The sequence below is a fragment of the Euprymna scolopes genome, chromosome 8 (assembly GCF_053919585.1).
Source record: "Euprymna scolopes isolate OS-2025 chromosome 8, ASM5391958v1, whole genome shotgun sequence".
NCBI classification, from domain to species: domain Eukaryota; kingdom Metazoa; phylum Mollusca; class Cephalopoda; order Sepiida; family Sepiolidae; genus Euprymna; species Euprymna scolopes.
Genome location: NC_136489.1, coordinates 161276036 through 161299735, shown reverse-complemented (window position 1 = coordinate 161299735; position 23700 = coordinate 161276036). Strand labels below are relative to the sequence as shown.

Here is a 23700-nt window from a genome sequence, read left to right as displayed (position 1 = left end):
GTGTGTGTATATATTGTGTGCCAACGACGAAAGTAGATGTTAACATTATATAGATTGGACAAGCGCATTCCGAACAATCGGCCACAGCGATTAACTAACACTTGGAGACTGTTTGAGTTTGAACATAAACTGAGCCATAACTATTTTTATTCTAATTTTATCTCAAATAAAAGGCATACCATGGAGTCAAAAATATTGATGTGGAACAATTCAGAACCCAAGAACAACTTTTTAGTCACCCAAAAATATCGCTGAGATGAGCAATCATGAGTCGTATCTTCTGCTTGGTGCAGATTGCAAACCCATGTAACTTATTTTTCACCATTCCTTCCAATCCAGGGCAATTTAGTTGATGGATGCCCAACTGTTGAGAGATGTCCAATCAAAAATATTTTCTCTCCACATTCTCCTTGGCTTTTCTCTCTTTTGCCTTAGAACATATCCTCATAGCATAACTTTGACATGGCCAAAAAGTTTAAGGGTTTAGTCTATGCGATACAAACGATGAGATAAGCAAAGTTTCTTCTTCAGTGAGCCAAGGCTTTATAAATGTCTTCAAATATTCATAAAATCTGTGAGCTGACATTTTTAGGAAAGGTTTAACTCGTATATCCAAAGAGGTAGTGAAAATTTGAAAACAAATGGAGAACAGCTGAAATGACCCTCTTCAGAATTTTGAACAATTTTAACAGAACTCTTGTTTTTGCCTCAAATCAACCAAAAGTTTTGATCAAAATTTGTTTATATTGTCTAGTTTTGTCATTTTGGTCTCCCGTCAAAAGAAGGGTGGACCTGTAAATTCACCCTTGTCCGTTCGTTTGCCTGCACTTTTCTCAATAACTACTCTTTGGAATTTTTAAAAATTTTGTACGGACATTAAACATGATATGAATTAAAAAAGTTACAAAACAGATTTTCCAAGGTCAAGAGGCCCTGTCGGTGGGGCATTAGAATACGCCGACTGCCCCCCTGGAGAGGGTAAAAGTCCCTCAATGGGGGTCCTGGATATGACCTTAAACTATATCCAATGGTGAGGCCCCAGCTTGTGGGCTTTGGGGAGTGTGGAGCCACCCTTTAATTACCACTGCTCCCAGGTCCACTCTGACCCGGAGTGGTAGTACCTGTTAGGGTCCCAACTATGGGTTAAATAGAAACCGACATGAAAACAACAAATATATTCTAATAAAAAAATTTTTCCTTCAAAATCTTTGGATTCGGCATTAAATAACCCGAAAAGAGTTGATATGCCGTAAAACAAAACCAACCAACCAACCAAGGTCAAGAGGCCACTCGAGGATAAGGGTTAAAGAGTGCCGGTAAATTTGTTAACTTATATGGAACAGCTCATCAAAAACTTGTTTAGGTTAGACTTGAAAACAACCATATTGTAGTCAGCTGGAAAGCAGGAAAACGGAAGACAATTCCCCTAAGGATGCTTTTCTGGCTAAAATGGCTAAAATTGACACTTTTGTCCTTGATAAACACAGAAGTGTCAATTTTAGCCATTTTAAAAAAAATTGATGCCTTGGATTTATAAAAATCCAAGGCATCAATTTTTTTTAAAATATGAAAAGTTGTAACTAAGTGATTTCTATAAAATTTTGTTTGTGTATACTTCGGAAAAACTCTTGGGTGTGTCCTAGGGGCTCTTTTAAGGCTAATAAAAACACTCCATTTTTGGGAATATTTTACTATATTTGTCCAAAATTTTTCTGTGTATGTCTATTTAGCAGTTTTGCATGGTGCTGAACTCAAATTTAAATATGTTAAGGCTTTGGGGACTTTTGGGGCTAAATGCTAAATGGAGGTGGGGGCAAATGATGGACTTAGTCACTTCTTTTTTTGCATGGTGCAGAACTCAACAGTGCATATGTTAAGGCTTAAAAATGCACCGTTTGTTCATTTTCACCAGCATTTGACATCCCGTGGAGACTTTTGGAGCTAAATGGGCAGGGGGGTGGGGGCAATACTGAACTTATTATTTAAGTTTTGTTTTATTCTCTCAGGTCAAGAATTGAAGAAAGGTATGACTGTGAATGCACTTATCATTGATGTTGATCACGCTTCTAATTCTGTGCAGCTCTGTTCATCAAGTACAATCACACTTTACGCTAAAAAAAGAGAGTCCAAACTTAAACCGGTGAGTTTGATATTTACATTTCTTTCTTTCTAAAAGTTTATAAAAATTCCAAATTTTGTTTCAATTTAAAAAAAAAAAATTTTTTTTTTTTTTTTTTTTTTTGACTGGATATTGAAAATAAAAATCATTAATTGAATTGTTTTATTTGGATTATTGTCCCCAACGTTACTTTTTTAAAAAAAATTTTGGTTCATGTGCAACTTTATAAAGCGTTCACTCATTCCCCGTTTATATTCTTCTCACCCGCTTTTTTTTTTTTTTTTTTTTTGCATAGGCATCACCACTTATCAAGGCCAAGAGGCCACTCAAGGATAAGGGTTAAAGAGTGTACAGTAGACATTGGACAATATAGTAATCATTAGTAATGAAAATTTGGTAAATTTGATAACTTATATAGAACGGCTCATCAAGAACTTATTTACGTTAGACTTGAACACAACCATATTGTAGTCAGCCGGAAAATAGGAAAACAGAAGACAATTCCACAGGCGAGCAGTTCTAAGAAAGAAGCTTTGTTCATGGAATCTACGTTTAGGTTTAGGCACAGATAAAGAGTGGGGGGGAATTAGTGATAGTGTGTACAGCTAGACGAGTGTTTCTTGTGAAAGTGTTGTGTACTGTGGATTTCTCCTCTTTACTTTTCTCTGTTGTCGTCTCTTATGCATCCGCAACTGCTGAGGGGTTCACAAGTATAAAAAAATAAAACAAACTAAAAAATAAAACAACACCTATTTTCTGTAATTTGCATGTATGACAACTTCATCCCTCTGAACATAAAGGTCCACGTCTACATCTACTGTCGGCATAGTCATGTTGACACATCAGTTCTCATTAGCTCACTGAAACTGAAGTTAGGCTACGTTGAGCCTGGTCAGTACCAAATGGGTGACTAATTTGGGAATACCAGACAGTGAATATAGGAAGACATCAACAGCTCCCTGCAAAAAGCTATCTTCATCATTTTCCCTAATGGGTATATCCATTACAATATTTTCATTATAAAAAAAAAAAACTTTATTTATGAGAAAGATTTTTTTAGTCTATTACGATTGGTATATACAAACCGAGTACGTTTCAAGTAAATGATTAACCTATATATATATATATATATATATATATATAAGATTGTTGATTTATTTTTTTTATTAGCGATTCTGTAGCATTTTCTTCTTTCTTTCTGCTCCCTGAGCGCTTTTTATAAGAAAGCAGTTATCTGCCCTTTGTTTACATTTTTTCTGCCCCCACATTTTTTTAGGACATATTACTTGTTTATTATTTTTTAAAATTGCTTTTTATTATTTTTTTATTAAATATTATTACATGCATAAAAGTAAGTCATCTATGTATTTAATTAAAAAAAAAAAGTATATATATATATATATAGTGTTGGGACGATTAATCGGAATCGGGAATCTGATTTGGCGGGTGTCGGAATCAAGAAAATTGGTGCCTATTTTCTGATGCCAAAGCAATTCTTTTAATTATTCTTTTTTTATTTGATTTTGTGTAAAGCAAAATCTTCCATTGCTGGTAATAATGATGAAATAATAAATATTTATTGATTTTAAAATACCAGTGAAGCTAACATCTATAGATCATCCTCCACAAATGCAATTTTACGTTTAGGAAAATATTTGCATATTTAACATTTAACATGTGTTTTTTTTTTTATAGAAATCGGGGAAAATAGCAACTCTATAGTTAAATATTTAGAGATTTATAAAGAATCGGAATCAGTAATTGTATCGGAGTTGGGAAAATACAGGAATCATCCCATCACTAATATATATATATATATATATATATATATTTTTTTTTTTACACAGTGGTCACCACTTATCAAGGCCCGGAAGCCACTCAGGGATAAGGGTTATTGCAAGTACAGTACGTTAGTGTGGAGAATTGATGAAGTGTTTACTTAAGGGGGCGGTTCATTAGGAATTTGTTAACGTTGGACTTGAAGACATCCAAGTTGTAGTCAGGTGGGAAGCAAGCAGACGGAACAGAGTTCCACAGGCGTGCAGTTCTAAGAAAACATGTATATATATATATATATATATATATATATATATATATATATATATATATATGTATGTAATATTTTATATGTAGAATAAATATGTAAATATCTCTTCTGTGAGAAAGTGGTGGGGAGTGGTCGATAGAGAACTGGAAAGATCATCCTCCACTAGAAATCGATTTTATGCTCTGAATAGCACCTCATCTTGTGACATATCCGACTTCTCTTCTATAAGTATAGGATTACAACAAATACTCTCTAGAGCAAATGGAGAATAGTTATTATCTAATGTATAAAAGTTTATATGTCTGTCTGTCTGTCTGTCTTCATATTTTTAGACTCTATCTCCTCTGAAACTAAAAGTCGCAAAACGGCACCAGGGGCCTCAAATGATTGGAATTTTTATGAACCGTTCTTTTATGGGTCTTTAGTCTGTTAAAATAGCTTTTATGGGTCTTTAGCCAGTTAAAATAGCTTTTATGGGTCTTTAGCCAGTTAAAATAGTTTTTATGGAGTCAAAAATGAGTCTTAATTGAAAAAATTGTTAAAATATTTTGTACATTCATTTTAGGTTATTTTTAATTTTTAATCGGTTTATATGTGTTTCACCTTGGTAAAGTGGTAACGTCACCAGCTTTGAATGCTACAGTTTCGGTTTCGATTCTAGCTGATGGCACCTAAATACTTCTTTTTTTTTTACTTTTGAAATCATGACTATAATAATATATGTGAAATCTGAGCAAATTAAAAGTGTATTTTAGCCCCCACCCCCACAGTATATACAGAAAAGAATATCACTTTACGGTGTAAATAAGATATCTAATTTACTTAATAATTTTTTTTTTATACTATATTTCTCTTTGTTAAGTCTGTCCGTCTATTCCACTTTTTCTCAGAAACTACTGGATCGGTGTGGCTTAAATTTTGTATGGACCTTTGTCAACATACAGCGAACTAAGTATTATGGTATCTGTTCGCTGCATAGTTAGGAATTAATAGAGACTAGCGGGACTTGTGAAAATCCCACAGGGGACTCATTCATATGTAATATATTGATGTTGGCATTCTATAGATGTTCAGTGTAATTGGAGAAGCTCTGATATAAATGTAGCTCTTTTGTTAATACTGCAAAAGTATTTATCTAAACTAGTAGGGATGCCTGGCGTAGCCCGGTCATAAAGTATGCTTAAATATGATATTTTAATTCTTGCAAATTTTGTATATATTATTATAGAGTTAATGTTATAAAGATTTTTAAATATTATAAAGTTGTGATTTAAAAAAAAAAAAAAAATATCCATATGACTTGGGTACATTATTGAATCAAAACCAAAATAAAAACTTCTGAAAAAAATATATGTACATATATAACTTGAATTCCTTCAACCATAACCGAAACCAAAACTTATGAAGAATTCTTGATAAAATTATTTATAAAAAAATCAAATGACTTGAGTGACAAGAAATGGAAGTACATGACAATTAAATGATCCGGAGTTTAAAATATTGCAAAAAAAAAAAATAAATAAACATCCTTTTTCGGTCACCAAAATTATTTCATACATGGTACACATTAAGTATTTTTTCTTAATATTCGTGTGCTATATTTATGCACTTATCAGTTAACACATGGGTACTTACACAGAATACGGACATTGCTTTTTTTTTTTTTTTTTTTTTTTTTTTTTACAAAGGAGTCGCAACTTATCAAGGCCTAGAGGCCACTCGAGGATAAGGGTTAATAAGTGTACAGTGGTCAATAGGACAATGTTGTAGTAATTGTTAGTAGCAGAAATTTGGTAAATTGGATTACTTAAGGAGAACAGCTCATTAAGAACTGGTTTACATTGAACTTGAAGATGGCCATGTACCTATAATAACTCTTTCAAATACCCTTTTTTTTTTTTTTTTTTTTTCAAAGAAATTTGGAGAATATTTATTAATTGATGCTATCATATGGCTCATATGTCATCCAAATTACTTGTACCTGGATTTTCACAAAGGGCTTCCCACCCCCGATTTGCTATTTTTGTATACAAGTAAATTAAGCAAAATTTAACCCACATAATCTATCCTTATATCTAACAGAGATGTGCCAAATATATGACCAGTTACTCCTGGTACAACAGATAGACCACGTTATATTACAAAACTGAGCATATATGGAAGCAAGAAAGTGACAAACGAAAAAAAAAAAAAATTGCTAAAGTAATAACTTTATCATTTAGTCAGCCATTCCCAATATGGGAGGTTAGAGCTTCTGTAACTATCAGGTTGTTGCACAAGTTCCCGCCATTTCATAAAAAATTTGTTCTAAAACATGTTTTGATATTTGGCAAAGCGTTATGTATCATTAGAAAGCACGTATTCTGTTCTACAAGATAATGGTAATCATTTTTTTTGCTCATAATTTTTTCTCAGTTTTTTGGAACCGTCAAATGGATTGTCAAGCAGATAAAAAAAAAATCACATTTTCGACTTCTTTTCGCCTTTAATCAAGGTAAAAAAACAAATGAAGACCTAAAAGTTTGGCATAAAGCACTCATTCTAAGTCTATAACTTGAGAAGAATTCTTGATAAAATTATTTATAAAAAAAAAATAAACGACTTAAGTGCCATCAACTATAATCAAAACTGAAACCAAAACTTATGAAGAATTCTTGGTAAAATTATTTATGACAAGAAATCGAAGTACTTAACAATTAAAAGCCTGACACAGAAAATAACACACACGCTATCGTATTAATATATAGTCACCACAATACCACATTTACTCTAGAAGTTTGGCATAAAGCACTCCTAAGTCAATGGGCTATAACTTTTTCTCGGTTTTTAATGGGATGAAAAGTCACTTATATGTGGGATTAGTTTATATCAACTGGCTGATATGCTCTCTTATCTCATAAAATGGTTGTCCTGAATTCTTATCGATATGGCAGTTAGAAACACAATATTTTGAGTTCTCTGAATCATCTTGCATCCGAGTTAAGCACAAGAGATTATTCAGTATTCACTTTCTGCCATCCATCGTCCATTGATGTTCATCTTTTCAGTTAAAAACGTCAAAACAGATTTTTAACTTTGGAAACTTTTTGATTTTGATTTTGATTTCATTAAATTTCGTCTTCTTTTTCTCTCCCATTTCAATCAGGTTCCAGCAAACACTGTGATGGAGAGCATCGTGTTATTGAACAAAGCGAATTACGTTTTGCTGATGCTCACAACAAAGGTTAAAGGTCAATTGGCTTACCTCTGCCCGAAAATAGTAAGTGAACGGAAACAATTTGCTATTCTTTATTTATTTACAGAGTTGGCTCACTTTGACGGCAAGTCTCTAACTTAAAAGGTCCTGCACTATCCTAGATCAGGCTGTCTGAGGATATTGGCTCCCTGAGACGAAATGCACCTAACATTGACGTTTTTTTGTTTTGCTACTTCCTTTTTGCAAAACTTAATTATATTCTGCAAAACTAAAAACAAAAACGATAACCCATCTTTCCCCTCCTCTTTTCTCTTCTTCCCATTTCCCGTTTCTGACTGGTTTCCTAACTTAAAATTCTAGAAGTGTAAGCCATTTTGAGTTTCAGAACAGTTTCAGATGGTTCGCTGTTACACACAAGTCCTGGGAGGTGACTTGTTTGTAGTAGACAGTTCCACAGAACAAAATATTCTTACCGTGTCGAAACCCGGGAAAAGAACATGTTAAATTGCTCCAGAAAAGGTTTAATATTTATGAAGCAACTCTGGTTTCTGATTGGTTGGTAGCAGAACGTGAATTAATTTGATTCGTCAGTTCTTAGCAGCATCGTTTATAAATAGAATCGTCCGACTGTGTGGGATCATACCCCATTAGTGTTCCAAAATATTGCAACAAAAATGTACCAAACATTAATATTGTAACCCTTTTCCCTCTCCCATTGTAAAACTCATTCATGTTCTGCAGGGCAGGGAACAAAAATAAAATCCACTATAGAACAATAAAACCAAATACTACAAACTAGCGATTGAAAATACAAAAATCTTGAAGAATAAAAACCTTCTACAAAATAACTTAATAAATAGTATTTTCAAAATAACTGGATTCGGCATTAAATAACTCGAAAAGGGTTGATATGCCGTAAAACAAAACAACTAACCAAACCTGCATTATCAACCAAGCTCCAATCCCTGTTCCATCACAAGAATGTTGCATCCCTTTATGGAATGTGCTTGGAAGAACTTGTAGCATCAGTACTCCCTTGACAACAATTCTCCCGACAAACCCGACACACAGCAAAATCCCACCCTTTCACTGTAGAGATCCCGAGATGCTGGAAAGCCTTCTACTCTAATAGCTTCTTCGCACAATAATTGACCAAATTGTTCTATTTTAGAAACAAATGTTTTAACTAAATGACGATTAACAATCTTTCGACATCATTCGCAGGGCGAGAGAGATAATTTAATATAGTTCAAATTTGTAAGATTTTTAAAACCCGTTATTAACGTTGGGAGTAAAAGATGTTAGAAAAACTTGATTAAAAAATTTTCTTTTATAAAAATAAAACTACTTGATCAATTTATAGGATTTTTTAGTATATGATACTTTTTTTTCCATCATGGGTATGTACATCATAAAGATTTTTCTTTATTTTCATTTTTTCTTAGAGACGAGAGATTATGGACTATCACTGAATTTTTTTTTTTTTACATGGAGGTCACTACTTATCAAGGCCCGGAAGCCACTCGGGGATAAGAGTTATTGCGTGTACAATGGGATAGTATCGTAGTAAGCGTTAGTATTGGAGATTTGATAAAGTGTCTTACTTCATCAGGAATTTGTTTATGTTGGACTTGAAGACATCCAAGTTGTAGTCAGGTGGGAAACAGGCAAATGGAAGAGAGTTCCACAGTCGTGCACTTCTAAGAAAGAAGCTTTGCTCATGAAATCTACGCTTTGATTTAGGCACAGATAAAGAGTGGGGAAAATTAATGACAGTGGTTTCAGCTAGATGGGTATTTATCGTGAAAGATTGGTGAGGGAGGACTAGAGATTGGAGCTCAGATGAGCACCTGTCATGGAAATAACGATAAAACAAAGACAGACTCGCAACGTCTCTTCTGTGGGAGAGAGGTTGCAGGGAAGAGAAAAGGGCATCCCCCATTAAGCCACGAAGTCTATTTTGTACTGTCAAGACAGGATAGGCTGTTTTTAGCAGCTCCTGCCCAGATGTGGCAGCAGTACATCCTTGGATGTATTTGGCTTTTATACAGATAGAGAATTGCATCAGTAGTGAGATATCTTCTGGAGCAGTAGAAGGATCCCACCATCTTCCCAGTGACCTTGGCAACAGACTTGATGTACGTGTTCCATTTCAGATCAGGAGTAAAGGTCAAACCCAGAAGCTTGTCAAAACATGAAGCCTCCTCAAGATGAGAGCCATCCATTTCAATTGATGCCAGATGGGGATCAGGGTGTCCAAATGAACATCGTTGGTCTCTTGTATATAGAGATGTCCTTTTGTTATGTGGGGGGGGGGGGGTGTTTGTATTGCGTGTCAATGTTTACTTTTACTGCACATTTTGAGGGGTTTATAAAAACAAAGCAGAAGAACGTACCTTTCGTACCTCTTGACCGTGTCCTCGAGTTGTTTGTGTCCCGATGTCGGCGCACCTAGAACAAAACCTCTCTCATGCGTAGCAACAGACGCATGTCTCATTTATCTGGACAATTGGATCTTTATTCAGTCTCACGGTCAAAGTCACGTACCTGTTTCTCTGTCATCCTTAGTAGGAGGATGGGAATTTTTAGTTGCCATCCACTCCTTTCTCGTCGCCCCCACAAGAAGTTTCTCACCTTACTGACCGCGATTTGACTGGCTGACTAGAAGCGCATGTGTGTCGTTATTTATTTAAGGTATATGCATGGGGGTAGTAAAATCCTGTTCACCGGTTTGCACTCAAAATGCACTCACCTGCCTCATAACCCATGCTAGCATGCAGGTGCAACATGTCAGTGGAAGTCAATGAGTTTTGAACCCTGTTAGTCTTAACCTTTCGATCTCTCTGTTGTTGACTTGAATGCAAGCAAGTTGGTACTGTGTTATCAACAAACGACACTTGATGTTTAATCTCGTGTTTTCCGCTTGATTGCATCCATTCGACAAAAATCATCTTTTCATCTTTTACACAAGTGATTTCAGCTTCTGTTTCATTTTAGAAAATCTTTATCTTTTAACAGCCTCCATTTTTTTTTGTTTTTTTCTTTTCAGCATGAAAATGATGTGACAAGTGGTGGCCGCTTCCACATTAATCAACAACTCAAAGTACAATATGTGAAGTAAGCACAACGAAAAATCTTTTTAGTCATTTAAAATTGAATTTTCTCCTTCAAGTTTTTTTTTCCGTTTTGTTTTAAGTAAAGAAGCGTCCAATGAAGAAATGTAATTATTAAAAACAAACCTTCTGATCCTTTGAAAGTTGGTGCAATTTTTGGTGTTTTTATAACAACGAAAAAAAAAAAATATTGAATTTCAAGTAAAACAAATGGTACCTAGGTAATTGTCGTGCCGCAAATAGTGACATATTCAAAAATTGCAGAAGACAAAAAGGTAGAAAAATAATTATTCGTGAAAAAAGACATTTGTAAAATCTAGTTTTTGGATATTTATTTATTTGTTTACTATTTGTGGCATGACAATTACATAATTTGTTTTATTTGAAATTCAATATTTTTTTGTTATTTAAATATAGAAGCACCCAAATTTTATATTGACTGGTTAGCTCTTTTACTTTACTCTGTTATTCATGTCATCTGTAGAGAAAAGTATATACATTTTCGAAACTCCATGGAATAAGGGGAAAAAAAATTCATATTTTCTATTCCCTGTGTTTGGACATTTGATGATTCTTACCCTTTCGTTTCCACCTTCGCGTCAAGGCTTCAGGGTTCAAGCCTACCTTCCTACTAAAACTTTTTTTTTTCTTTTACACCTCCAAGCACCCGGCCATGTTTTGATTTACCCCCCTCCCTCGAACAACACACCTCGAAACACCTGGGCAACGCCGGGTCCCCCCCCCCCGCTAGTCTATAATATAAATCTTAGCTATCTATGTATGTTTATATGTCTGCCTAAAACTTTCGAAAGAGGCGACAGATTTTCATGAGATTTGTATGGTTTTAAAGATCAACCCTTCGGACGGCAAATATCGAAAAATTGGCTAAAAGCATTAATTCTTCACCCTCATCTAGGCACTTTACTACAGGGAGGGGTCGCTTTTCTATACGATATTTTCGAAAGTCATCCCCTCTTTTCGATTAACTAGCCTTAATTTGAACTTTAACCACTTCCGGTTTGGTGATGGGCGCAACAGCAAAGATGTCACTTTTTTTTTTCATGTTCTTTTCCTCCTTTGCGGTACGGGATCAAGCCATCCTGCCTACTACCACATTTTTATTATTTTTTTGAAGAAATTAATGTTTTTTAGCCAATTTTTCGATATTGGTTATCCGAAAAGTTGAGCTTCAAAACGATACTGATCTCATGAAAATCCTTCGCCTCTGTCAAAAGTTTTAGGCAGACATACAAACATACATACATTTAAACAGACAGGTGAAATTTATATTATAGACTAGCGGTGGGTACCTGGCGTTGCCCGGGTGTTTGGAGGTGTGTGCTAAAAAATTGTTTTAAATTCATCGTTATTTTATTTTTTATTCATTTTATTTATAAATAGTGGTGATACCTGGCGTTGCCTGGGTGTTTGGAGGTGTGTGTTAAAAAAAGACGTTGGCTGGGTGTTTGGAGGTGTAAAAGAAAAAAAAAGTTTTAGTAGAAAGGTAGGATTGAACACCGAAGCCTTGACGCAAAGATGGAAACGAAAGGAAAAAAAGCCAGGCACTTAACCATCTCGGCCACGAGGGGAGAGGAATTGATAAGCATGTTAAGTTAAGGTTTATAAAGTGAAATATACAGGTGCGAGGAAGTGGCTTGATGTTTGACCTAGTTTTGCGCTGCAAAGCCAGTTACTGTTGCCCCTGCCCCATCATTTGCTTTTCAAAGACAAGGCGATGGAAAAATAGCTGGTAAAAGTCGGGCAAATTTTGTTGCCCCCTCCTCCCTGTAGAAAATTGTTGATTTTGGGGTGAAAAAAATTAACGTTTTTGACCAATTTTTCAATATTTTTCGGGTGAAGGATGGAACTTCAATATGATACTAAATTTGTGAATTTTTGTTCTGTCTGTCGAAAGTTTTTAGTGGACACACAAACACACATACATACAAACATACATACACACATTTTCGCTTTTATATTTATAGATAGAATATTATTATATAAAAGTCACTTTGTGTGTGTGAATTCACTTCCTCATAGGTTCTGAAATGGCTGTGCTTATCATTTGCAAATTTCGAAGATAATTTATGTGTCTGGCAGTGTTCTTAGACATGTTTTGTGCAAAAATTTATCTGATAAGTATCGAGAATCAAAAAAATCCAACCCTAAAAATAATGTTTTTCTTATAGATAGAAAAGAAGAATTTTTACAGGGGAATTTTTATACATTACACCGATAATGAAATGTTAGCAAGCGATTTCTTCTTTAAAAAAAACAGAATTATCGCCATCTCGAGATATAGCTCGGTGGTAGAGCATCTGACTACAGATCGAATGATCCTCCTGTTCAAGCCTGGCTGTGTACCTCACCATTTTATTTTAATTTTTTCTTATTAATGAGTTCAATATACAATGAAATAAGAAGTATTATTTAAAATCGCCGCAAATCATTTCTTCATTTGCATATTTTAAAACTAAACTTTAATCAGAAGTGACTTTTCTAGAGATTCATCGTCAAGTCGAAATATCAGCTGACGTGGTATTGTCAACAAATACAGACAAAATTTAATGAATGACATCATCATTATTGTTATTTTATTTTATTTTTTGTTCTAGCGTTGCACGCCATTCTTTTTTCAGGGATTACATATTACTGTCGTTCCAGTTGAACGATTCCCAACCAGCTGAAAACTTTTCTGGCCCGTCTACTCATTTCAACTCGTTCACTCAAAATTTCTGACTAACTCATTACGTATATTTCCAAACCATCTCATTATGTGACAAAAGACATAAAGAATCATCTACTTTTGTCATATATTTTGTTTATACTCTAACATAACAGTCTGTTTTACTAAAATATATTTGTTTTTATTTATCTAAAATTCCTTATTGATATTGTTTATAGAATCTAGTCAAGTTGAATTCCTAAAACTTCATTTAACCATATTTGTCCTTGAATTGCAATTTTTTTCTTTAAAACAAATCTAATTCAATCTACACAATAATAATATTAATAATCTTCTGGCTTAGATAATTTTGCAATGACCCAATCTAATCTGCCACAAACCCTCACTGCATACCATTTATTACATTGCATACCATTTATTACATTGCATACCATTTATTACATTGCATACCATTTATTATACTGCATACCATTTATTACATTGCATACCATTTATTATACTGCATACCATTTATTACATTGCATACCTGATTTATTACATTGCATACCATTTATTACATTGCATACCATTTATTACATTGCATACCTGATTTATTACATTGCATACCATTTATTATACTGCATACCATTTATTACATTGCATACCTGATTTATTACATTGCATACCATTTATTATACTGCATACCATTTATTACATTGCATACCTGATTTATTACATTGCATACCATTTATTACATTGCATACCTGATTTATTACATTGCATACCATTTATTACATTGCATACCTGATTTATTACATTGCATACCATTTATTACATTGCATACCATTTATTACATTGCATACCTGATTTATTACATTGCATACCATTTATTACATTGCATACCTTATTTATTACATTGCATACCATTTATTACATTGCATACCTGATTTATTACATTGCATACCTGATTTATTACATTGCATACCATTTATTACATTGCATACCTGATTTATTACATTGCATACCTGATTTATTACATTGCATACCATTTATTATACTGCATACCATTTATTATACTGCATACCTGATTTATTTATTATACTGCATACCTGATTTATTTATTATACTGCATACCATTTATTAATTATACTGCATTTATTACATTGCATACCTGATTTATTACATTGCATACCATTTATTATACTGCATACCTGATTTTTTATACTGCATACCATTTATTACACTGCATACCTGATTTATTATATTGCATACCATTTATTATATTGCATACCATTTATTACACTGCATACCATTTAGTAATTATACTGCATACCATTTATTATACTGCATTTATTACACTGCATACCTGATTTATTACATTGCATACCATTTATTACACTGCATACCTGATAAACTCTTCCCTTGGTTGACAGTAATAGTGCTCTGCTGCTGCTTAGTAATGGCAAAATCTCCCTAAACTTACTCCATCCATTCCTAATTCTTGCAATTAGACTTCCTCATTCCTGTGTGTCTTGTTTTCACAAAAAAGAGAAGATCTAGATGTTTCTGTGTGGCACATTTCAAATATTTTATACCATTTTGAATTCTACCTAAAAATTGAAACAAGAAAAACTAGCTCCTTCCCCAAAATATCATTATAATATACTAGCTGGCTGCTCAGCATTGCCCGGTCGTACAATATGTTTAAACATGATATTTTAATTCATGCAGATTGCGTCTGTATTATTATAGAATCAATCCGCTATTGATTATTATATATTACAAGGAATAATTTGCCCGGTGGTCTAATTCACAAAAAAATGATAATATTGTTCATCAAATTCTGTCTGTGTTTGTTTACAATATCACCTCAGGCTTGATGATGAATGCCCTGGAAAATTCACTTCTGATTAATGCTTAGTTTTAAAATATGCAAACAAAGAAATGATTTGCAGCGATTTTAAATGGTACCTCTTCTTTTATCATAAATTGAACTTATTAGCAAAAAAAAAAAAAAAAAATTAAAATGGTATGGTGAACTATACTTGGGCGTGAACAGGGATCATTCGATCTAATCAAATGTTCTAGTACTAAGCTATATTTCCAGATTACAATAAAGTGATGATTTGCTGAAATTTTATTATCTCCCTTCACCGGTGTAACGTAAAATACTTCCTTGTAAAAATTATTCTTTTTAATCTATGAGAGAAAAGCTATTTTTAAGATCGGATTTTTTTTTTTTATTTCTGATACTTTTGGATGAATTTCTGTACAAAACATATCTAAGAACACTGCCAGACATATAAATTAGCTTTGTGTGAAATGATAAGCCAAGCTGTTTCGAAATCTACACACACACACAAAAAGTGATTTTTATATAATAGTAGAGATAGAGAATGCTTTGTATTTTTGTTACATGTAATATTTCTCATCTTCTAATTTCAAATCCGCCTTTGTCTTACTTTTAACTTTATGATTTTTGCTTAGTTTTCAAATTTCAGCTTTAATTTATCTTTTTTCCTATTTACTCCCATCTTTGTTTCGATTTCTCTTAAACTGAAAGAATTTTCTTTCCTCTCTCTTTCTCTGTTCGCAGAAACATCCGTAACAAAGTCGTCGTGACACTTGCTCCAGAGGACGAAATGTTTTCCAAAATGAAAGTTCCTGCAAAAAAAAAAAAATCGAAACCAACAAAAAAAAAGAAGTAAGCTTAATTTTCACTTAATTTATTTTATTTTTTTTTTATTGTATTGTTTTGATATTTTCACATTTTGATATTTTCACATTTTGATATTTTCACGTTTTGATATTTTCTCATTTTGATATTTTCTCATTTTGATATTTTCACATTTTGATATTTTCACATTTTGATATTTTCTCATTTTGATATTTTCACATTTTGATATTTTCTCATTTTGATATTTTCTCATTTTGATATTTTCTCATTTTGATATTTTCACATTTTGATATTTTCACATTTTGATATTTTCTCATTTTGATATTTTCACGTTTTGATATTTTCACGTTTTGATATTTTCTCATTTTGATATTTTCTCATTTTGATATTTTCACATTTTGATATTTTCACGTTTTGATATTTTCTCATTTTGGCTGATGTAATCTACAACTTTCTTCAAGTACATCTTTACAAATTCATGTTAAACTATATTATGGGAAGGAGATACAGAATTTTGAACTAAATCTTTTATTTAACCCACCCGAGTAGATTCTCATTCAGTCAGCCATGAGCGGGTGGAAATGTTTATTTTTATGTTATTCTGTAGCAGTTAACAAACTTTACTATAAGCGGATCAATGCCTGGTGCCAAAGTGATTCGACCACACTGACCAATCGGTTGGCAGGACGCATTGATTTGAGCTGTCCTCTTAAGGACTTAAGAGACGCCAGCAAGCGACCTATACAGACCTCTCTCACTCACCCCTCCAACTGCTACTTGTTGACGACTGCAGTCTGATGGCAGACGACACCTTCAAACAGACAATTACACTTTCTTTCTCTCCAGTTTGAGATACAATCTCGCCTTTTTTAAAATAAACCCTTTATTATTGTTTTGTTAAAAGCAATGTCGTTTGGCCTTGTGTTTATTTAAGTAATTATTAGGAGAGAAATGCACAACATTTCCCTCCTATAATTCTTAGTAAGGATCGAACCTTTAATCGATTATAGTCAGCTAACATACTTCCTAACTTCCGGCGGCGACAAGGCAAATCAGTATATTTTATTTATTTATTTGCCGGCCATTATCCTCATCTTTATAGTTGTTTCATGACGTTTTGGCCAACTAATCCTCTGGCCTTCTTCAGATGGTTAACTGTGACGGGATAGGAATGCTGAATCTCTTTTAACTGTATCCTCAGTAATTATTGCCTTCCATTACGTTACAGTTAAGAGATCCGGCGTTCATGTCCCGTCGCGGTTAACCACCTGACGAAGGCCAGAGGAATAGTTGGTCGAAACGTGGTGAAACAAAAACTATGAAGATGAGGATAACGGTCCACAAATAAATAAAAATATGCAAATTACTCATCTCAAAGGATTCCAGTAATTAAATAATAAGGCAAATCAGTTCCTTCACTTTTATTGTTCTTCAGTACTTCTATTGTGAAACGATTTATTGAAATAAAATATAAGAAAAAGACATTATTAAAAAAATATACAATAAAAATTACCAAAATTATAAAAAGATAAAAAATATAGAATAAAAATTAACAAAATTATAAAAAGATAAAAATATACAATAAAAATTAACAAAATTATAAAAAGATAAAAATATAGAATAAAAATTAACAAAATTATAAAAAGATAAAAATATAGAATAAAAATTAACAAAATTATAAAAAGATAAAAAATATACAATAAAAATTACCAAAATTATAAAAAGATAAAAATATACAATAAAAATTAACAAAATTATAAAAAGATAAAAATATACAATAAAAATTACCAAAATTATAAAAAGATAAAAAATATACAATAAAAATTAACAAAATTATAAAAAGATAAAAATATACAATAAAAATTAACAAAATTATAAAAAGATAAAAATATACAATAAAAATTAACAAAATTATAAAAAGATAAAAATATACAATAAAAATTAACAAAATTATAAAAAGATAAAAAATATACAATAAAAATTACCAAAATTATAAAAAGATAAAAATATACAATAAAAATTAACAAAATTATAAAAAGATAAAAATATACAATAAAAATTACCAAAATTATAAAAAGATAAAAAATATACAATAAAAATTAACAAAATTATAAAAAGATAAAAATATACAATAAAAATTAACAAAATTATAAAAAGATAAAAATATACAATAAAAATTACCAAAATTATAAAAAGATAAAAATATACAATAAAAATTAACAAAATTATAAAAAGATAAAAATATACAATAAAAATTAACAAAATTATAAAAAGATAAAAATATACAATAAAAATTACCAAAATTATAAAAAGATAAAAATATACAATAAAAATTACCAAAATTATAAAAAGATAAAAATATACAATAAAAATTAACAAAATTATAAAAAGATAAAAATATACAATAAAAATTAACAAAATTATAAAAAGATAAAAATAACACAATTAGTCAATCAAAAACCAGAATTTCTCCATAAATGTTAAACCTTTTCTGTAGCAACCTTGCATGTGTTTTCTTCGTTGTCAACATACGAAGAATCTTTTGCTCTGTGGCTTCCAACTCAAGAACTCTCTTCTAATAACCAGTCACCTCCAGGACTTGTGTTGCAATATTTTTGATTTAATAATGGAATATGATCCCACACAGTCGAGTGATTCTATTTATAAACAATGCTGCTAGGAACTGACGAATCAAATTGATTCATGTTCTGCTACCAACCAATCAGAAACCAGAATTGCTCCATAAAAATTAAACCTTTTCTGTAGCAATTTCGCATATGTTTTTTCTGTCTCGACACGGTAAGAATCTTTTGCTCTGTAGAACTGTCTGCTGCAAACCAGTCACCTCTCAGGACTTGTATGGAACAATGCACCATTGGAAACTGTTCTGTCTACTGCAAACCACTCAGTACTTGTGAAGAACAACGAACCATCGGAAACTGTTCTGAAACTGAACATGGCTCAAGAAATAACAAAATTTAAAAAAATAAAAGTTTTTATTTTATTTGAAATTTTATAAAAAAAAAATTAATATGTTTATGAAAAGTATTTCCTACGTAGCAGAATGTTAGGTCTTGAAGAAAGTCGACAAGAGTAAACTTGCTGCTTTTGAATTGTGGTGTTACCTTCATGTAAGCTGGATGGAGAAGATTGGACTATGCTGAAAACTGCTGGAAAACATCAATAACAGGAAATTGCGATTTTTGAGGTAGATGGCCTAACAAAAGATCTGTTCTTTAGTACAACTCCTAGCAAAAAAGGACGTGGAAGACCAAAAACAAGAATATCAGACAATGTGAAGAATATTACAGACATTAGCATGGCTGAGATGCTCAGAAAGGCACAGAACCAGAGTCAATGGCAACGATTCGTGAAGAGTGCCACGGCTGGTCAGTAATGACCATTCCATCAAAGAGAGAGGGAAGCGATTTATTGAAATAAAATATAAGAAAACGACATTATTGAAAAATATTCAATAAAAATTGACAAACTTCAAAATTAACACAATCTTTAATTTGCATTTTTAATAACAAATTTAAAAAAAAAAAAAAATTCTTTATTTTATTTGAAATTTTATAAGAAATATATGTTTATGAAATTTATAAAAATAAAAGTTTTTTATTTGAATTTATATAATAAATCTATGTTAATGAAAGTATAAAAATATCGGAGAAACGTAATAAAAATAGTACATGCACAGGGGAGATATTGGCATGAAAGAAAAAAGTGAAGAAACTGATTTTCCTTGTCACCACTTTCGCTAGAACCACGCTAGAAGTTAGGAAGTATGTTAGCTGACTATAACCCTTCGAAAGATTGTCACTTTTAACTGATTGTTTAATGGAATGTGCTCTGATGAACTCATTGCACTTGTGACCCCTCCACATACATATCCCCGACAAACCCGCTTAGCAACAAAATCACACCCCTTCACTGTTGAAATCCATAAATGTCAGAAAGCTTTCTACTCTAATAGTTTCTTTCCTCGAACAGCTAGAATTTGGAATTCCTTTCCTGCTACCTATTTCCCTGACTGTACTCATATGCAGAAGTTTAAATGTACTGTAAACCAGCATCTTGTTAATCTTTCATAGATATGGTCCTAAATAGTAGCCCCTTACATCCAAGTAGCGATGTGCTTTGTTGGGAGTGAATGTGAGTAAAAAAAAAAAAAAAAAAAACTCGCTGCAAAAACTGTTAAAACCTAACGTCTCCCCTGGCGAGGATATACAAGTGACTGGTGGCCCACTTGTTAACTTGGTGTATTCCCTTGACACTTCCTCCTTTGGAGGAACCCAGTTCAACTCATTAATTGAGTTAAAATAAAGGTCAGTTTTGTTTCAGTGAAAGGAGGTGGGGACATACATTATTTTAATTGTCATTTCACCCCAAACAAGGCACAGGGCCACTTAGTTATGAGGGATTACTATTAGGAACCAGATTTGTAGGATTATCATGTTGGACAGCTTTGTTCTTGGAATCCACGTTTAGGTTTATGTAACTACTATGTAATCGGCTATCATTATCAAACGGTTTCTCCGCAGGATGCAATCTATCATGTATTTGCTAGAAGTTCAGAGACATTCATTAGCACATCACATTGTTGGTGATTTACGTCTTTCTCTGCACTCTTCCACCATCCCTTCTAGACATGTTCACACTTTTGGTCTTTCTGTATGTCCGTATAAAGTTCTAACACTTTTCGTATGAAGAAACAGGATATGTTCTTGAATTTTATCTTTATTAAAGTATCATTTATTTTTTATTTTATTGTTTTTTTTGGTTTGTCAACTCACCCCAAACAAGGCACAGAGCTACTTAGTCGTGAGGGGCCACTATTTGGGACCAGATTTGCAGGGATACTATTGAGGGAGTTGGGCAGCGAGATATCTGTTTACATTATACTTGAATTTCTGCATGTTAGTACAGTCAGGAAAGCAGGGACCCAGGAGGGAATTCCAAAGTGCTGCAGTCCGAGGGGAAAAAACTATTAGAGTAGAAGGTTTTATGGTATCTAGGAATCTCTACAGTGTGAAGATGGGACGTATTTATAAATAAGCAATCAATGTTTTTTTGTTTTTTTTTGCTAGGGCTGCATCTAACAAAGAGAACCTTGGAAAAGACAAGCAGAAAACGAAGGTTGTTAATGGATCTGCTGCCTCGCCAACAATAACAGAGAAAAAGGCTAAAAAAAGGAAAGCTGAGGAAGAATCGGTCAATAAAATAAAAACTGAAAAGAAATTGAAGAAAAATAAGCGTGCGGAAATAGAAGAAAAAGAAGAAAATGACAGCGAAAGTGATACAAATAATAAAGTAAGAAAATTTTTTTACATATGATGACACGTGCACCATTTGTCTAATCAATCATTAACTTATGACAATTTCATATGTGTGTGCCTGTGTTTACTTGACTTAAAAATCATAAGTATTTTAATTATTGAACAAAATCCTAACACCTATTTTAATCATTGATCATTGACTAATATCATAAACAAATTTTTAATCATTCATTGATGTCATAAACAAATTTTTAATCATTCATTGATGTCATAAACAAAATTTTAATCATTTATTGATGTCATAAACAAATTTTTAATCATTCATTGATGTCATAAACAATTTTTTAATCATTCATTGATGTCATAAACAATTTCTAATCATTTATTGATGTCATAAAAATTTTTTTAATCAATCATTGATGTCATAAACAAAGTTTTAGCAACTATTTTAATCATTGGTCATTGACTGATGTCATAAATATAAATTTTTAATCATTGTTCATTGACTGACATCATAAACAAATTTTTAGTCGTTGATGTCATAACAAAAGCCTAACACCTATTTTAATGATTGTTCATTGACTGATGTCATAAAAAATTTTAATCATTCTTCAATGACTGATGTCATAAACAAATTTTTAATAATTATTGATTCATTGATGTCATAAACAAATTTTTAATAATTATCCATTCATTGATGTCATAAACAAATTTTTTACATATGATGACACGTGCTCCATTTGTCTAATCAATCATTAACTTATCACAATTTTTAATATTCATTCATTGATGTCATAAACAAAATTCTAACAACTATTTTAATGATTGCTCATTGACTGATATCATCTTTACTTCTAAGTTTGTATTTTCCAAATTCCTAAACATACTCTATAAATCTAAGGGATATTTTGCTTAACTGGGTGCATGTTTTATAAACTCTCGTTCGTTTGTTTGCACTTTTCTCAATAACCATGCTTTGGATTTTTTTAGTCATGGGGAAAGTGAAATTTTACCAGAACAGATTTTCTGGGATAACTCTGGAGGTCATTATAGAGGTAAAAGTGGCCCCAAATCGTACATCTGTTCATTTGTTTGCACTTTCCCAATAACCATGTCTTCAAATTAAAAAAAAAAAATTTTGTACAAACATTAGACATGAGGAAAGTGAAATTTTGCTAGAATGGATTTTCTGGGATAACTCTTCCCCAAAGGGCCATTATAGAAGTAAAATTGCCTCCAAATTGTTCGTCCATTCATTTGTTTACATTTTTCTCAATAACCATGCCTTGGATTTTTTTGAAATTTTCTACAAACATTAGACATGGTAAAAGTAAATTTTTGCTAGAATGGATTTTCCGGGCTAACTCTGGTTGTCCACTTAGGGGCCATTATAGGAGTAAAATTGCCCCCAAAATCGTTCATCTGTTCATTTGTTTGCACTTTTCTCAATAACCACATCTTGGATTTTTTTTTTTTAAATTTTGCACAAACATTAGTCATAGTGAAAGTAAATTTTCAACTTGTGGTGGCGGATCCCACTTACTCAGCTTTTTTTAATTTTTTTTTTTTTTTGTTTTTTTTTAATTTCTTTATAAAAATTATTGAAACAATATGTAATGATTATTTCAGGTTTTGGCTGTTATGCCACCAGTATTTTTTGACTGGGATGAAACTCCTCACAAAGAAAATAATCGTTCCGATGACAGCAGTGAAGATGAGATGAGTCAAGATGAAACTGATAATGTAAGTATAAAACAAAAGACCCTTTTTTTTGAAGGGATGCTGGTGTTAAATCCATCTATATATATAAAAGCCAAACGTCTGTGTGTATGTATGTATGTTTGTTTGTAACGCTAAAACTTTTGAAAGACGGAACCAAACTTGACAAATTTGGTATCATATCGAAGCCCCATCACCCGGATGACAAATATCGAAATTTCACGTCAAATGGACCACTAGAAGTTGGTCAACTGATCAGTTATCTTCGAGGGGGGCCCCAAAAAAACCTGTCATTATCTATATATATAAAAGACAAATGTTTGTTTGTAACGCTAAAACTTGAGATGAAAGATTCCTCTCCCCTAAGAATAAAACATATGTTCAATATCTGCTTTTGTTTTTTCATTGTTTATACGGTCCCGAGCAACGCCGGGTAGCCCTGCTAGTCTATTATATAAATCTCATCTGTCTGCTTAAATGTATGTATGTATGTATGTATGTATGTCTGCCTAAAACTTTCGACAGAGGCGACGCATTTTCATGAGATCGGTTATTTTGAAACTCGAACCTTCGGACGACAGATATCGAAAAATTGGGCAAAAACATTAATTCCTTCACCCTCAACTGGGCACTTTTCTACAAAGAAGGGTTGCTTTTTTCGCCAATATTTTTGAAAGTCATCCCCTCTTTTCGATTGACTAGCCTTAAGTTAAACCTACGTCACTTCCAGTTTGATGATGGGTGCAACAGTAAAGATGTCATTTTTTTTTTTTTTTTTTTTTTTTTTTCACTTTCTTTTCCTCCTTTGTAGTATGGGTTCAAACCTGCCTGCCTACTTCCACTTTTTTTTTTTTTTTTTTTAACACACACTTCCAAATACCCAGG

General features: G+C 32.4%; 1 protein-coding gene across 1 annotated transcript in view; it reads left to right on the top strand.

The window, feature by feature from the left end:
* The window catches only part of LOC145283950 (protein RRP5 homolog), a 133662-nt gene that overhangs the window by 73665 nt on the left and 36297 nt on the right, over nucleotides 1–23700 (top strand). Inside the window, exons 22-27 of the mRNA XM_080133047.1 lie at nucleotides 2007–2140; nucleotides 7312–7425; nucleotides 10412–10479; nucleotides 15737–15844; nucleotides 20908–21130; nucleotides 22726–22839. Coding sequence (XP_079989173.1) covers nucleotides 2007–2140; nucleotides 7312–7425; nucleotides 10412–10479; nucleotides 15737–15844; nucleotides 20908–21130; nucleotides 22726–22839 — 761 coding nt within the window. The remainder of the gene's footprint in view (nucleotides 1–2006; nucleotides 2141–7311; nucleotides 7426–10411; nucleotides 10480–15736; nucleotides 15845–20907; nucleotides 21131–22725; nucleotides 22840–23700) is intronic.